Below are 17452 nucleotides of genomic sequence, written 5' to 3'. Positions count from 1 at the left end.
TAAATCATACTGTTTGGGTATAAAAATTTTCTCTAAATGTGAAGAAAAGAATAGAGAAATAGAATGAACCTTTGTTTAAACTTTCAGCCTTTTTCAATGAGAATGAAGTAAAATTGTAAGATTATATTCAGCCATCATTCATATTTTAAAATTGTAGATGGTTTGTTTAAACATTGGATTATGTGATGATTTCTGTGAGAAAAAAGTCAAACATTTAAGAAATTATATTTGTAGAAATGTTGTAAAATTATTTTTTTGTTTTAGCTGTCAGCAACTGTAATTGGTGGATATTTTGGTTCCTAACAGAAAACCAGACATTTTTTTCTCATCATAATGTACATTGGTTCACATAAAATTGGATGCTTTCACATACAAACCAACTTAGAAGCAATTGTGTAGGGACGATAACAACATAGAAACTTAGAACTACATAGTAAAGGACAAACATTGATTTTCCTGAGTGAATTCCTCATCTTTATAAATGAAATTCTTCCCTGAAATTCTAAAACTTAAGATACAGATACTGTGTAAATGCTTAATCCAACTCATTAGTACATAATAGTTCATATGTTTGTAAAATACACATAAAAGCCGGGCTCGGTGGCTCAGCCTGTAATCCCGCGTCTTGGGAGGCTGAGGTGAGTGGATTGCCTGAGCCCGTGGGTTTGAGACCCGCCTGGGCAACTTGGCGAGACCTCATCTCTACAATAAATAAAAAAATCAGCCTAGCGTGGTAGCACATGCCTGTAATTCCGGCTACTCGGAAGGCTGAGGCGGAAGCATCACTGGAGCCCAGCAGTTCGAGGCTGCGGTGGCTGGGAGCGGTTATTGCACTCCAGTCTGGGCGACAGAGTGAGATTCCAACTCAAAAAAAATAAATAAATAAAATAAATAAATAAAATACATATAAGTTAATGTCTGATATGTTCAGTGGAAATATTTTCATGCTGTAGTGTAATGTCTTCCAGTTAGCCATATAAGTGGTATCATAGCAAACTTTTATGTTAATTGCTGATACTAAAATTATTTTTAAATGATCTTGGGCTGAATTCTTGGGCATGTTTTTGAAGCCCTTTAAAATATGTTTATTTAAACCTAAATTAAATGGAAATTTAAAATACCAGTAGCTTGTGAGATACTGTTGTAGTGGGAGGACTCGTGGGGAGGGGACTTCTAGGTCAACAAAGGCCCTGCTGCATGAAAGTTTGGTCCAATAAGTTGCAACAAGTAACCACAGTATAATATAACACAGTCTGAACAATTTGAACAGCTAACATTTTTCAGGAAGAACAATGGGCAACTATACAAGCTTCCTTTGAATACTTATCATGCTAGTTATGTTTCTTAAGATTTGAATAAGATTTATTTATTTATTTATTTATTTTTGAGTTGGAGTCTCACTCTGTCGCCCAGACTGGGGTGTAGTGGCCGCTCCTGGCCGCTGCAGCCTCGACCTGCTGGGCTCCGGCGATCCTTCCACCTCAGCCTTCTGAGTAGCCGGAATTACAGGCACATGCTACCACACCCAGCTGCTTTTTTAAAATTTATTGTAGAGATGAGGTCTTGCCAAGTTGCCCAGGCGGGTCTCGAACCCGTGGGCTCAGGCAATCCACTCAACTCAGCCTCCCAAAGCATAGGATTACAGGCTGAGCCACCGAGCCCGGCTGAATAAAATTTAAGCATTTTGAATTTTGCTACATTTGAAGGAGATGATAGGTAATGAGGAAAAATAAAGATCTTGTTTCAGATATGGTGTTTTATACTGGGTATTGCCAAAGAGATAGAAATATAGGTTTGAATAATAAGACAATTTAAATTATTAATGGAGTCATTTGGTAATTTCACCTAAAATTTTAGTTGAGGGTTTTAATTAATGAGGATCAAATCAAGCTTGTTGGTTATTTAAAGGCTTAAAATGTTTTCATTCCATATGGAAATTTATGTCTGTTAATTTCCTCCCTTTTTTTCAGTATTGCTGAATGCTGCAGCACTCCCTACTCTCTTTTGGGTTTGGTCTTCACCGTTTCTTTTGTTGCCTTGGGTGTTCTGACACTCTGCAAGTTTTACTTGCAGGGTTATCGAGCTTTCATGAATGATCCTGCCATGAATCGGTAAGTTCCTTCCTTGAATATGGCTAGAAACAATTCCTGTAGATAACTTGAAGAAGTAGTGATGAAGTTTGTTACTTGATTAATTTTAGAGAAAATAGAATTTGGAGGGGTTTTTATTGAATGGTTGCAACATTAGAATTAAAGTACTATGAAAAAAATAATAAAATTCCCATGTAAAAAAGTTGTATTTTTATTGTTTGTACATTGTAATGAATATTGGACACTTTCCTAGATTTAAGAGATTTTTGAAAACTTGCTTTTTTCCGATTTGAAGTTTAAATGTAGCCCTGTTAGAATCCAATTTCTAGGCTGGGTGCAGTGGCTCAAGCCTGTAATCCCAGTACCTTGGGAGGCCGAGGTAAGGGGATTGCTTGAGCCCACGGGTTTGAGAACAGCTAGGGCAACTTGGTGAGACCTTGTCTCTACAATAAATTCAAAAATTAGCCGGGCATGGTATCGCATGCCTGTAATTTTGGCTACTTGGAAGACTGAGGTGGAAGGATTGCTGGAGCTCAGCATGCTGATGCTCTGGTGGCCGTGAGTGTGCTACTGCACTCCAGCCTGGACAACTGAGTGAGACCCCAACTCAAAAAAAAAAAAAAAAAATCCAATTTCTGTACAATGTTTCAGCAGTTCCCAGCCTTTTTGGCATCAGGGACCAGTTTTGTGGAAGACAGTTTTTCCACCGACATTGGGGTGTGGGTTATCAGGCATTAGATTCTCATAAAGAGTGTGCATCCTACCTAGATCCCCTTTGCATGTGCAGTTCACAGTAGGGTTGGTGCAACTGAGAATCTAATGCTGCTGCTGATCTGAGCTCGCTCTGCCATTCACCTCCTGCTGTGTGGTCCGGTTCCTGACAGGCCGTGGACCTGTACAGTCTGTGGCCCTGGGGTTGGGAACCCCTGTGATTTCTGATACTTTCTTAAAGATTGTTTTTGTGTGTTTGAACATACTTTGAATACTTACTGAAGAACTCAAGAACAAATTAATAAGAATGCAAAATGGTTAACTTAGTTGTTATTAAGTTATTAAGATTAGGTATTGGGAAATCTATTTCTAGAACTTCTCATGATCTATATTATCTTTAGTAGTGGTTTCATTTATATAAGCTTATATAACATCTTAAAATCTTTCATTTATGTTAACCTCTTCTTAAATCTTTATGGTTCATAATCTTCCTGCTTACTCCCGCTAACACCTTTAAAATGGAAAAAAGAAAGAGGATAGGAAGGAGGAGGAGCAAGAAAAAAATAGTTTATGTATAAGTTCACACAATTTATACAATTCAAAAGGTACAAAATAAAAAGTGACAGTTCCCCCGCTTCTCATTTTCTTTCCCCAGAGGTAACACCTCTAGGTGGTTATTTAAAGATTTCTTATAGGGAAAAGTACATGTATATTATTTTGAGGATTTATTTTCACATACTGTACTCGTGGTTCTGTGCCTTGTTTTTTCATTTAGCATGTTTTAGAGAGGCTTTTAAAAAATGTCAACATATGACAGATACATTCCATTCTTTCTGGTGAAAGCATAGTGTTCCATACTATGACTATATCTCTTATTGGTTTGTTGTTTTGCTATTAGAAGATAACACTGCTGTATCTTTGTACATGTCTCTCTTTTTTTTTTTTTGAGTTGTAGTCTCACTCTGTCGCCCAGGCTGGAGTGCAGTGTCATACTCATGGCCACCACAGCATTGATTTACTCGGCTCTGGTTGTCTTTCTGCTTTAACCTTCCAAGTACCTGGTACTGGAGACATGTGCTACCATGCCTGGCTAATTTTTTATTTATTTATTGTAGAGACGAGGTCTCACCAAGTTGCCCAAGCTGGTCTCAAACCCCTGAGCTCAGGCAATCCTCTCACCTCGGCCTCCCAGAGTGCTAGGATTACAGGCTTGAGCCACCGTATCTGGCCTCATGTCTCTTTTTAAAAACCTTTAATTTGGAAAATTTCAAACCAACAAAGCGGAGAGAATAGTAACATTAATCTCCAAATACTCATCACCCATCTCCAACAGTGTGGCCAGTCTCATGTCAAACATGCCCCAGTCAGCTCTACTCACCCTTTCCCCAATTCCATAATCCCCTGACTGCAGTTGTTTGGAGAAAATCTCAAGATGAACTATCTTTTTACCCATAAATATTTCAGTCTGTGAATCTTTTGAAAAAACATAGCTACAATAGAATGAGCCATTCCGAGTAAAAGAATTTTTTGGTATTGAAATATTCCCTGGGTGTTCTTCTCCAATTTTATATATATATATATATATATATATATATATATTTTTTTTTTTTTTTTTTTTTTAGTTGGAGTCTCACTCTGTCACCCAGGCTAGAGTGCAGTGCAGTGGCATGCCCATGGCCACCACAGCCTTGACCTGCTGGGCTCAGGCAATCCTTCTGCCTTAGTCTTTCAGGTAGTTGGAACTACAGGTGTGCACCACCACACCTGGCTAATTTTTTGATTTATTGTGGAGACAGGATCTCACCAAGTTGCCCAGACTGGTCTCAAACCCCTGGGCTCAGGCATTCCTCTCACCTCTGCCTCCCAAAATGCTGGAATTATAGGTGTGAGCCACCACACCTTATCTTGAATTTCCCCAATTATCTAAACTTTTTTGAGCATTTAGTTTGCTCAACTCAAGATCCAAATAAGGTCCATACTGCAACTGATCAGTGTCTCTTTGGTCTCTTAGTATTTAGGTCCCTACTGTCTGTATTTTTGCCGTTGCATTTTATTTGTTGAAGACACCAGGCGGTTTGCCCTATAGAGTTTCTCAGACTAGATTTTGCTGATGGCATCCCCGTGGTGTCACATAACATGTTGCACTATTTGTTGTGTTTTCTTTTTATCTTTTTCTTTTTTTTTAAGTGAGAAAGCAAAATTTATTAATAGAACAGAAAAGCTCCTACAGTGGGAGGGGACCTGAGGCGGTTGCCTTTGTTTTCTTTTATAAATATATCTTCATTGTTTTAGTACAACCACAGGGCGTAAGTTATTACCAGTGGGCTTATTGAGTTAAAAGGCATATACATTTTACGTGTATTAGTAAATTTTTCTTCAGAAAGGTTCTATCTTTGTACATCTCCACGTGAGTGTGCTCATTTTCTCATATTCCTTATCAGTGCATGATGTCATCAGACTTTGAAATATTTGCCAGTCTGCTGTTTTTGAAACTGTGCCTATCCTTTGCTCTTTTCTCATCCGTGAGAGTTCTTTATAAGTCAAGCCAGTAGGGTCAAAGGTTGTACGACTTTGTTTATGGTGTGTTTTTTAAATAAAAATTAAATTTCAAAAAAATTTTGAATTTATATTTTTCTTCCATTATGTCTTTTGGGTCTCATGGTCTGCTTAAAGAGATTATTTCCTTTCCAAAGTTATGAAGACATTCACCTATGATTTTCTTTTGTAACTATGGCTCGTGATGTAAAATAGGTATAATTTAGTGGTTAATTAAGAATAGAAGTTTCTGGCTCATTAACAAAGTATGGTTAGGAAACTTTTATTTGTCTTAGAAGTTACTATTTTTACCCTATGCTCCTGCACATGTAGTTATATATGACTGTATGTTATTAATGCTAATATATACTCTTCTGGTTTTCAGTCTCAATTAAGTAGAATAGATTTAAAAATATGTAACAAACAGTCTAAGCCTTTGGATTATTTTCTCTTTGGATTAAATGAGAATTTAGACTATTCATTTTACTTTTTCTGAAAATGTGCTTTTTTTAGCGGCATGACAGAAGGAGTGACACTGTTAATCCTGGCAGTTCAGACTGGGCTGATAGAACTCCAGGTGGTTCACCGGGCATTCCTGCTCAGTATCATCCTTTTCATCGTCGTGGCATCTATCCTCCAGTCCATGTTAGAGATTGCAGACCCCATTGTTTTGGCACTGGGAGCCTCTAGAGACAAGTAAGAATCCCTTAATATTCTTAAATTTAATTCATGTAATATTCTTTACATGAATTTGTTGTCTAAAGACTTAGAGAATACTTACTTGCACTTGTAATTCCAGCACTTTGGGAGGTGAAGGCGAGAGTATTACCTGAGTCCAGAGGTTTGAGACCAGCCAGGGCAATTTGGTGAGCCCTTGTCTCGACAGTAATAAACAAACTAGCTTGGTGTGGTGGTGTTTGGAAGACTGAGGCAGGATTCCCTGATCCCAGTGGGTCAAGGCTGCAGTGGTTGTGAGTGTGCCACTGCACTCCAGCCTGGGCAACAAAGACTTCGTCTCAAAAAAAAAAAAAAAAAGACTTAGAGAGTATTTAGAGACCAAAAAAAATTTCTGTTTTTTTTCTCTCAGGATTTCTATAGTTACAAGTCACATTGAAAGCCATGTCATTATAAATCAACTTTGTTCTTCTCTAGAGAAATGTAATAGTTTTTATATTTGTCTTGTTTTAAAGTTAAGAACACAGGGCATAAGATTTAGTCCAGTAAATATAATAATATGTGATTTTATTCTGTGTAATGTTAGTTAAAAGAGAGAAAGCATTAAGTGACATGCAAATGAAGGAGAGAAAAATAAGGGCTCTCTGGTAATCATAAAGACAGACATTTATGGAATAACAGCCTCATTTGATGGTGTTTTAGACAGTTGCATGTGACTTAACACCTAATGGAACCAATGAAAGTAATAGCTGGAGTCATATACATCTTTTATTGCAGAGATTTTAAAAGCTATGTATATACATACGCAAACATTTTATTGATATCTAGTAGTTGTACATATTTTTGGTATACATGTGATATTTCGATCTCTCTATACAATGTGAAATGATCACATCTTGGTAATTGGGATACTCATCCAGAAATGTTCTTAATTTTTGAAGAAAAGCTAAAGTATTACTTAGTTCTTTATTTGTTTTTGTTTTTTTGAGTCAAGGTCTCACTCTGTCACCCAGGCTGACACAGTTCACTGTAGTCTTGACCTCCTGGGCTCATGTGATCCTTCCACCTCAGCCTCCTGAGTATCTGAGACTACAGGCACATGATACCATGCCCGGCTAATTTTTTCAGTTTTTATAGAGAAAAGGTCTTGCTGTGTTGCCTAGGCTGGTCTTGAACTCCTCCTGTCTTGGCTCCCAAAATGCTGGGATTACAGTTGTGAGCCACCATGCCTGCCATATTTATTTCTTTAAAGATATAATTTTGGCTTATTGTAATTTATACAAGGAATTTCTTTTTTTTTTTTTTTAATATTTTTTATTATGATATGGGGTACAGTTAAGGGTTAGGTATACAATTATGTTCCATTCAGGCACCTAAGGAGTTTCTTAAAATCCAGTGTCACTATTCTTTTCCAGTGTTCTATGCTCACTCTGATGATTGATTATAGAAATACATCCAAATTTATTTCTTCTTTGGGAGCAGGCAGTCTCTGAGGAGGCAGAATTGTGATAGCAGATTTTTAAACCATTCCAAATTAGCATTTTAATTATAGTTCATCACATTTATCTTTGCATCCCCATAACCCACACTGCCAAACACTCTATATAAAATTTTCAAAAATGGTAGGACACCTAAAAAAAATTCATTGAAATAAGCTCAAACCTTTTAGATATGTTTCAGGGTTTTTTTTCTGTGAGTCAGAGTCTCATTGTCGCCTAGGCTGGAGTGCAGTGGCACATTCATGGTCACTGCAGCCTTAAACTCCTGGACTTGGGCGATCCTTCTGCCTTAGCCTTCCAAGTAGCTGGAATTAAAGATGTGCGTCATTATGCCCAGCTAATTTTTTGATTTATTGTAGAGACTGGGTCTCGCCAAGTTGCCCAGGCTGATCTCGAACCCAGGGCTCAGACAATCCTCTCGCCTCAGCCTCCCAAAGTACTGGGATTAACAGGTATGAGCCACCATGCCTGGCTTGTTTCAGATAATTTTATTTTATTTTATTTTATTTATTTATTTATTTATTTTTGAGTTGGAGTCTCACTTTGTCGCCCAGGCTGGAGTACTGTGGCACACTCACGGCCACCCCAGCATCAACCTGCTGGGCTCCGGCAATCCTTCCACCTCAGCCTTCCAAGTAGCTGGAACTACAGGTGTGCACTACAACACCCAGCTAATTTTTTATTTATTGTAGAGACGAGGTCTCGCCAAGTTGCCCAGGTTGGTCTTGATCCCACGGGCTCAGGCAATCCACATCCCTCAGCCTCCCAAAGTGCTGGGATTACAGGCTGAGCCACTGAGCCCGGCCTGTTTCAGATCATTTTAATCATCATAATTGTAGTTATGTGAAATTTGTTTTTGAGGCTTAAGGTTTCTCAGCAGAAGCAGTTAAAATGTTGAATTCAAGCATGAGCTCAGTTAAATAGCCACTTAATAGATCTGAAAAATAGATTGTCTTGAGTATAATTGGTTCTTTGTCATCTCTGGCAGTATTTTTATTATTAGTTATACTAATTAATTTAGTATATATTAATAAAACATATAATAATATAGGAAATTTGGAAAAGAAAAAACATATAGCTCCACTACTGTAAGAAGCAGCAGATCTAATTGTGGGTCTTCCCATGATTCTGAACTAGTCTCAGTACTGACTTCCCTTAAAATCAAATACAGATGGGCGTGGTAGCTCATGCCTCTAATTCCTGCACTTTGTAGACTGAGGCAGAAGGATTGCTGGAGCTCACAACTTCTAGAACAGCCTGGGCAACATACAGAGACCTTATCTCTACTAAAAAATCAAAAAATTAGCCAGGCGTGGTGGCCCCCTGCCAGTAGTTCCAGCTGCTCAGAAGACTGAGGTGGAAGGATTGCCTGAGCTTAGGAGATTGAGACTGCAGTGAGCTGTGATTATGCCACTGGACTCCAGCCTGGGTGTCAGAGTGAGACCCTGACTCAAAAAAAAAAAAAAAAAAAAGGAAAAGAAAAGAAAGATCAAATGCAGGGGAAATTTAGAGGTAAAGGAACAAATTGAGAAGTATTGTGGATGGTTCTAGGGCAGTTATTTTGAATTGATGTCTATGTTATTCTTTGTGGCTACAGAAGCATTAGCCAGAGGCAGAGAGACTCCCCTCTTGGCTGTGGGAGGAAAAATAGGAGTGAATCATTTTAGGTTCTCTTCTTCTCTCCCACCATTGCCTACGGTAGTAAGAGAATACCACCAGCAGCTTCACTGCAGTACTTTTTAAAGCAAATGAAATGAGAATGTTATGAGGAAAATACAACTTAACACAACTGACTCAGGAAGAACTAAAAAGAAATAAAGAGCTAAAAAGCTTGGATAATTCTGGAACTATTAAAGAAATTGAAGCAGTTGGTAAACTTCCTGACCCAGATGGCATTACAGGCAAGTTCTGCCAAACTTTTAAGTGACAGATTATCTCTATCCTAAACAAATACTTTCAGACAATATGAAAGGATACTCCCCAACTCATTCGGTGAGACCAGTGTAATCCCAATATTTTAAAAAATCAGGCAACTTGAGGAAGATAAAGTATTTCACTCATAGCAGGAGATATTATGAGATGTTTGTAATGTTGACTCAAGGATAGACAGCATGTCCAATGGAACAGAAAGTCCCCAGACAGCCCTGTCTGTATGGAACTTTGGTATATGACTGAAGTAGCATGTCAGGTGAGTGGGGACAGGTAGTGCTAGCCTATAATGAAGCTAGGAAAAAACTGGATCCTTATCTCACACTCTAAACAAAATAATCAACTCCAGAATGTTAGGGACGTAAATATCAAAAACAGAAAGTTAAGACTGTAGCAGATTAAAATACTTTGGACTTTAAGGTAGGAAAAGATTTCCTAAACTGACAGAAGTGACTGTGAAAAACTGAGAATGGCTGTGACTATGAAAGAAAAGATCAATACATAAACTATTAAAATCAATAGCAGTTTTTAAACCTAAAGATAGCTTAAATTAGAAATGATTAGTACAAACTGGGGGAAGATAGTCTCAGTATACACTCCTGATCAAGAATAGATAAAAACAGCTCCTACAAATCAGTAAGAAAAATGGACAAAAGGCATAGTGAAGTATTTAAGAAAAGATGGAAATCCACATGATTATGAAGAGAGTTCAGCATCTTCACTGATCAGGGAAATGTAAATGAAGACCATAGGTGAGAGTTTTACCTATTGGATCGGCAATGAACGGTAAATCGAGAGGAAGGAAGAGAGAGGAAGGAGAGTCTGCTGGTGTCAGGGTGAGAGAAAATGTCTATCCACAGCCAGCCCATGGTACTGACGTGAGTGTACAGTAGAGTTGCTTCAGAGCACAGTTTGGCATTATGTCCTCGTAGGTGTATATTCAAGAGGCACTCTTGCATATATATAGTAGGAGACATGTAGAAGAATAGCACGAGTCACAAAGCAAAAGCCTGGGAACAACCCAGGTGCCAGTCAGACAGAAAAGTGAATAATAAAACGTGATAGTAATCACAGTGGTATGTTAAAAATAGTGACACATAAAACATTATGAATGATTCGTAGCAATATCAAGTTTTTAAAAAGTCCAAAAGATGACAATATAGAATATTATTTTTATGTTAAAAACAAAATTTTAAAATTTATGCTCCTGGTCAGGCACGGTGGCTCACACCTGTAATCACAGCTCTTTGAGAGGCAGAGGCAGGTGGATTACTTGAGTCTAGGAGTTTGACACCAGCCTGGGCAATATAGTTAAACCTGTCTCTACAAAAAAAAAAAGCTAGACTGGTAGTGCACACCTGCATTCCTGGCTGCTTGGGATGCTGAGGTGGAAGGATTGCCTAAGCCCAGGATGTTTATGCTACTGTAGCTGTGAGCGTGCCACTGTACTCCAGCCAGGGCGACAGCCAGACTCTGACTCAATAAATAAATATAAAATGAAAATTATACTCCTTAGGAATCAAAATCAAACTGTGAATCAACCAAAGCAAGCAATGAAGCACATAGGACACAGGATTCAAGATAGTGGTTTCAAGGGGCACAGGGGACATGGCAGAGGCAGGCCTGCCCATAGAGTTAGGTGTGGGTTATTGTCCAGCCCTCATCAGTATATGGGGAGGTGGGTTCATGAAGGCTTCTTACATTAGTTTAATAACTAGCAAGATTACTAACTAAATGAAAAGAGGGACACACACGAACCAGTAATGATAGTGCTTTGTGAATCAAGGACTATGATTAATTCAGTACACTGAGGATTAAAAAGAAAATGAAACATCTTAGTTCTCAAATTAAAGGTACAGTTAAGAGATGATATTGATAAGCAAATAATCGTTATGGGAAAAATCCTTATAAACATGTCTTGGAGTTGTGTAGAATAGATAGGTAATTTCCAGTGTTTGACTTAAGAGAATGTCTAAGTTAGTTTTAGCTGTAGAGGTAATTGCTTATTTTATCTACAAATTTTATTGCAGTTTTTAACAAGGAATATTAGTACTATAGTCTACTTCTTTAAATTATATAGCAAATTTTCAGAAGGCAAACCTTAAAATATTGGGTTAGAGTGAATGTAAAAAATTATTTTTCATTTTATGGTGCTTAGCCTGTTACTGGAACAAGGTTTTAATGTAATTTTTCCCTATTTTAAAAATATTTTATTTAAAAATTTATTTCATTTTAACACATATCATGTATGTATATATGTGTGTATGTAATGTATACAACTATATCAAAACTAGACACATAAGTTAAAAACTCTGACATAAAGCTGTATATGCTTTTTTCTGTAAGTATTTTTGTAAATATGCATATATTTTATATAAGTGGGTAATAGCTAGCTTGATTTTGAAAAGTATACTTGAGATTTTAAGGCAAATTGCCTTATTCGTTCTATGTAATGTATCATCTAACATAGTACAATACTGTTATGTCATTCCTTCTTGCCAGCCCTTCTTTAAAAAAGTAAAATCGTTTGATTTGAATTCGAAGCAAAGCTATTGACAGGTTTACACTTGTTTCTTAACTTCTGATAATAGAAGTTTTGGCAAGAAAAGATGCAAAACATTTTCCAGGACACCTAGCTTTCATTTTGCCATAATAATTTACTTTCTTCTATGAATTAACTAGTATTACACAGTATAGCATTTGTGTGGTAATTTTTTACTACCCACATATATCATAATTAAAAGTAGGAAAGATTATTTATGTTATTTGAGTCTTTTTGAGATGCTTTGTCTGGATTTTGAGAACATGTCACAGATGTTGTTATTTAATTAAAACAGCTTAATTTTGTTGTACCATCAGCTTGAAACTATTTTTGTTGAAGTCCAAATATGTTTGTTTAGCCTGAGTTAGCCTAAAAGGTTTAGAGAAGTAGCATGATGGAGGTATTTCTAGTGGGATGTAAAGAGCACATGTGTTTTGCTGGAAGAACAGTTAATTAACCAACTTATAGTGAGAAACAGATGTTGACAAACTTGGACTGAAAAATTGAAAGTAGAAAACCTCAAATGTGAAACGGAAATTTAGAGAAGACGTTAACATATATATTTTTTTAAATTGTTATTTATTTGTTTATTTATTTTTAGGGACCAGGTCTTGCTCTGTTACCCAGGCTGGTGTACAGTGATATGATCATAATTCACTGCAGCCTCAAAGTTCTGGGCTCAAGTGATCCCTCTTGCCTCAGCCTCCCAAGTAGCTGGGACTACAAACTCGCTCTACCACACCCAGATAACTATTTTTATTTTTTGTAGATATGGGGCCTTGCTATATTGTTCAGGTTAACCTCGAACTCCTGGCCTCAAGCAGCCCTTCCACCTTGGCCTTCCAATGTGCTAGGATTACAGATGTGAGCCACCATGTCTGGCCAATATTGTAAATATTAGGACAGAACTTTAGGGAGATTAATCTGGCTGGCAAGTGTCCAAGATAGATCAGAGACTAGGGAAGAGAGGAAGACCAGCTAGGAGCTCTTAACTGGTTTCACTGGTTCTTAGTCAAGCCTCTTATTCCCCTCACCTCAACATTAGTGACACCACACTCACTGCAGCAGATTTTCGTCACAGAATGGAGTGGGTAGGGAGAGGATATCATCAAATTAGAAAATGACATAGATATGGATCACTTTCCTAGTAGTGAAAATTACTATTAAAATTGTTAGGGTTTAAGGGTACAAAAGCCTGAAATAATTTGAAATTGCTAGAAATGTGAATGAAATTGAAAACAAAGTATTGAGAAAAAAAGAAACTGATGGTACTTGGCAATTGAGTGTCAATTGAAGTAGTTTTGAAATGATAAACCCCTGTGACTTGCCCTGAGCTCTAGTGCAGTGACTGGCTTGGAGGAGGGTGCTCAGTCAGATATTTGTTAATTTAACCCTTTGCACTCAGAGCCATCTCACCAATACCCACCAGCAACTCGACCTCACTTTTTTTTTTATGAAATAGTGAAAAATGCATCACTTCATATTAAATAGTATAGCGTTGGAACCAATTATCTTATCGTAATGATATTTGGTTTATAATGGTATTTTGGACATTGAGGAACTTGCAACAAAAAAATCAAAATTTTATATCTTATATTTTTCTAACATGTGGTAATGCGTGAAATAGTCACAGACATGCTTTGCAGGTTCATTGATACATGTCATGCAATGGTAATTTGTTTGACATCTCCTACCTGGTGCTTTTCTATTCAAGCAGAGAATGCAGTCTCACTTTCTTCCCCCCACATTAATAATATGTAATTTATTATCCAGTCTGTTATTCAAAGAAGATGAGAAAGGATGTGCTCACGATTCCTGAAAACTACTTCTCAACTGATTGGTCATATCTCAGTGTATATTTCATCTATTTGCTTTTTTTTGTTTTTGCAATTTGAATAGAAAACTTCAAGGAAACACACATTTTTAAAAAATTTGTGCTGGCATAAGTTTGTCCTATATAATCACCAGCAATCTCTTTATGTCCCCTGAGAGGGGACATCTGAATGATATGCTAGATTTATGAAGTCCCCTCAGAGGGGACATCCGAGTGCAAAGGGTTAATCATCGTACCAGAGATGTTAGTTGGTAATGTAATTGGTTGTGCTAGTAGGTGGCAAGCACTTTAAAAGAATAATTTTCTCTTTCTCTAGGAGTTTATGGAAACACTTCCGTGCTGTGAGCCTTTGTTTATTTTTGCTGGTATTCCCTGCTTATATGGCTTACATGATTTGCCAGTTTTTCCACATGGACTTTTGGCTTCTTATCATTATTTCCAGCAGCATTCTTACCTCTCTTCAGGTAAGCCTAGGGTTAATGAACTCTATATGATAACTGATACTACTTTTCCTCCCAGAAAAGGAATTAAACTTTTTCAAAGTATTGAAGTGATAACTTCCTACCCTCTGCTAGAATACATGACATCTATTTGAGCATAGGAGTTAGAGGGCAGGTTATTAAACTACTAGGTGGACCTGTCTAAATCACAATATTTTTTTATGAAGATAAATAAGCCTTTCTCTTCCTCTTTTTCAAAATGGTATGGTACAGAGCTATCATATAAATCTTAAATTTTGATAAGTAACTAGAACATTAAAAGATCTTAGAGCTTGTTTGGAGTGTGTATTTTATAAAAATATCATCTCAAAAATACCCATAGTTGCATGATGTATATAAATATATATGTTGTATGTGTGTATTACACACAGACATAACACATATTTTATAGATACACACACGCACACACACACACACACAAATACTGCCCTAGAAATGAGGAAGCTTATTGCAACTGAAAGGCCAATCATTGCTGCCTAGTCAGTGAAAAGTAAAGGAAAATGTGCTGGCATTGAATACTAATTCATTGTTCTTTGTAGAGTAAAAGTTCTTTGAGCGTTGTGGAATGGGAATGACTATAGTATGAGGAAAACTAAGATAGAATTGTTGGGGTTTGGTGACCTGGGAATAAGGGAAAATGATAAGTCAGAGAAAACTGATTACTCATCAGAATACTTTGAGGAAAATTGTGTCTTGAAGCTATGGCTTTGCAGTATCTAATACCTGGATCACTAAGATCACCCATATTCTAATTGAACCAGTGTCTTCTCTTCAGATCGTACTATTTATCTATTTTTAAAAATTTGGGCAATTTTTGAGACCCTGTCTCTACAAAAAATACAAAAATAAACTAGTTGTGGTGACTCACATCTATAGTCCCAGCGACTGGGGACGTGGAGGTGGGAGGATTGCCTGAGTCTTGGAGTTTGAGGCTATAGTGACCTATGATCATGCCACTGAATTGCAGCCTGGGTGACAGAGCGAGACCCTGTGTCTAAAAAATAATAATAATTCCTTTGGTTACTCCTCTTTAGATTTTAAGTAGGGTATCCTAAAAGTATCAGGAATGTGTTACTATATAAGGAAACCAGTTTCTTAGTGATAATATTCTTTACAAATAAATATACCTACTTTTTTTCAGGTTCTGGGAACACTTTTTATTTATGTCTTATTTATGGTTGAGGAATTCAGAAAAGAGCCGGTGGAAAACATGGATGATGTCATCTACTATGTGAATGGCACATACCGCCTGCTGGAGTTCCTTGTGGCTCTCTGCGTGGTGGCCTATGGCGTCTCAGAGACCATCTTTGGAGAATGGACAGTGATGGGCTCAATGATCATCTTCATCCATTCCTACTATAATGTGTGGCTTCGGGCCCAGCTGGGGTGGAAGAGCTTTCTCCTCCGCAGGGATGCTGTGAATAAGATTAAATCATTACCCATTGCTACGAAAGAGCAGCTTGAGAAGCACAATGACATTTGTGCCATCTGCTATCAGGTAACTCACTCAGTAGGAATCCACTTGGGTGAGTCAGACAGTGCATCCCTTGGGACTGTCACCACATTAACCAAAGTCAACTTAAATTTCTAGGCACAATTATCTCCTGGGTAACAAACAAAAGTCCTCAAATTATTGAAGAACTGATCAAATACTTCCATTTTTACATTAAGGTTTTAATTTAGCCCATAAGTTCTAATTTATTGTTGTTTTCAACATTACTGCTCACCTATAAATAAAGGAAAAACAGGTCAGGTGTATTTTATATTTACTCCTGAATACACACATATACTATCAAATACCCTAATCCATCAGGAGTCAGCAGCTCCTGAAAAGTGGTGTGCCAAGATTCTGACTCTTTTCCTTGTGGTATTCCCAGAGTGGGGAAGAAATAGAATGTCCATATACCTAGTGTAGGTAGAGAGAGCATGTGTTTACCTGTGGGTCGCTGAGGATCTGAGAAGGGTACAGAATTTGTGGGGGAGGGTGGATATGGTGAAGGCCGCCAGTGGTGCACCGCTGACATTGGCCTACCCGCAGGCTTTGGCACAAGCATTGTGAAGAGCCTGGTGCTTACCTTCTGTTGCAAATAGTGTTTAGATCACCTTGGAAATAAAACAACCACAAACAGGCTGAGAGTCAAATTATCAATCACCTGCGTAAGAGGCTGCACTGTTGGAAATACGGACAGAGATTGTGGGCAGCAGCAGAAACTGTATTCCATTTAAAATCACTCTTAATGAGTGTGAGCTGGTGGAACAGAACTAGAGGTAGTGTCAGTACTGTATAAGGAGTGTTCTTTCTCCAGAACTGCTTCTATTGTTTAGGTGGGGGTGTATATGTAGTTGTGTATGTTTAAAACTAGAATAAGAATGTTGTTCTCATAGTAACTCCAATTTTTTATTAAGATTAAAACATACTTTTGGATCCTAGCAAAACAAAGTTTTCCAGTTTGCTTTAGCATTTGAGGGGACAGAGGAGTAACGCAGGCCCTTTAGTCTGCTCGTGTAGTTCTCTCAGTTCCTTGAATTAGGGTGAGCTCTGGCTCTGTCATGCTAGGTAGCCTCATTGGACCCAGGGCAAAGCACATCAAAACCAGAGTCGGCACATCAGCTCCAGCAGCTGATGTCGAAGTAGTTCAAGAGTTCTCTTTTGGTACTTCCTGTTGTCACATCACTTTTTTTGAGGTGCTAGAACTACCTGCTGATCTCACGTAGAAAATGAGAGTCAAACTGCTTAGCTTCCCCTGGCTGCTTTTCCTTGGATGGCTTCCTGCTTAAAGTTGACTAGGTATTACCAGTTCTTGGCAAGGAATTTCTGGGGTTGCCACACCTCCTTGTGTTGGGCTTTTGGAGTAAAATTAATTTCGTTGAGTCACTAAATGTATATCTTTACAATTTTGACTTCATGTCCTCAAGTTCCCCCTCTTAGGTATCTTATGCAAGGAGTATTAATGCAGAGTATCCCACTCCTTATTCCAGTGGTTATCAAATGTGGGTACGTGAAAGTCACACGGTGGCTTTTTGTAACTTGACTTATGAATCCCATTGTCACATCTCCTAATTTAGTGGGTCTGGGGTGGCCCAGGGAGGTGCATTAACAAGTGATTCTGATGCAAGTTGAGAAACACTGGCTCCTA

The 17452-nt window shown here is 37.8% G+C and overlaps 1 protein-coding gene across 4 annotated transcripts in view; it reads left to right on the top strand.

The window, feature by feature from the left end:
* RNF145 (ring finger protein 145) overlaps positions 1 to 17452 on the top strand; it is a 60588-nt gene that overhangs the window by 40995 nt on the left and 2141 nt on the right. For all 4 annotated transcript variants that reach the window (XM_021710588.1, XM_008054429.2, XM_021710587.1 and 1 more), the window contains exons 7-10: positions 1971 to 2111; positions 5850 to 6032; positions 14132 to 14279; positions 15457 to 15813. In XM_021710588.1, coding sequence (XP_021566263.1) covers positions 1971 to 2111; positions 5850 to 6032; positions 14132 to 14279; positions 15457 to 15813 — 829 coding nt within the window. The remainder of the gene's footprint in view (positions 1 to 1970; positions 2112 to 5849; positions 6033 to 14131; positions 14280 to 15456; positions 15814 to 17452) is intronic.

This window comes from Carlito syrichta, unplaced genomic scaffold, assembly GCF_000164805.1.
Source record: "Carlito syrichta isolate Samal-C Ts95f unplaced genomic scaffold, Tarsius_syrichta-2.0.1 Scaffold290399, whole genome shotgun sequence".
Classification (NCBI taxonomy): domain Eukaryota; kingdom Metazoa; phylum Chordata; class Mammalia; order Primates; family Tarsiidae; genus Carlito; species Carlito syrichta.
This window is presented reverse-complemented; position numbering and strand designations above follow the sequence as displayed.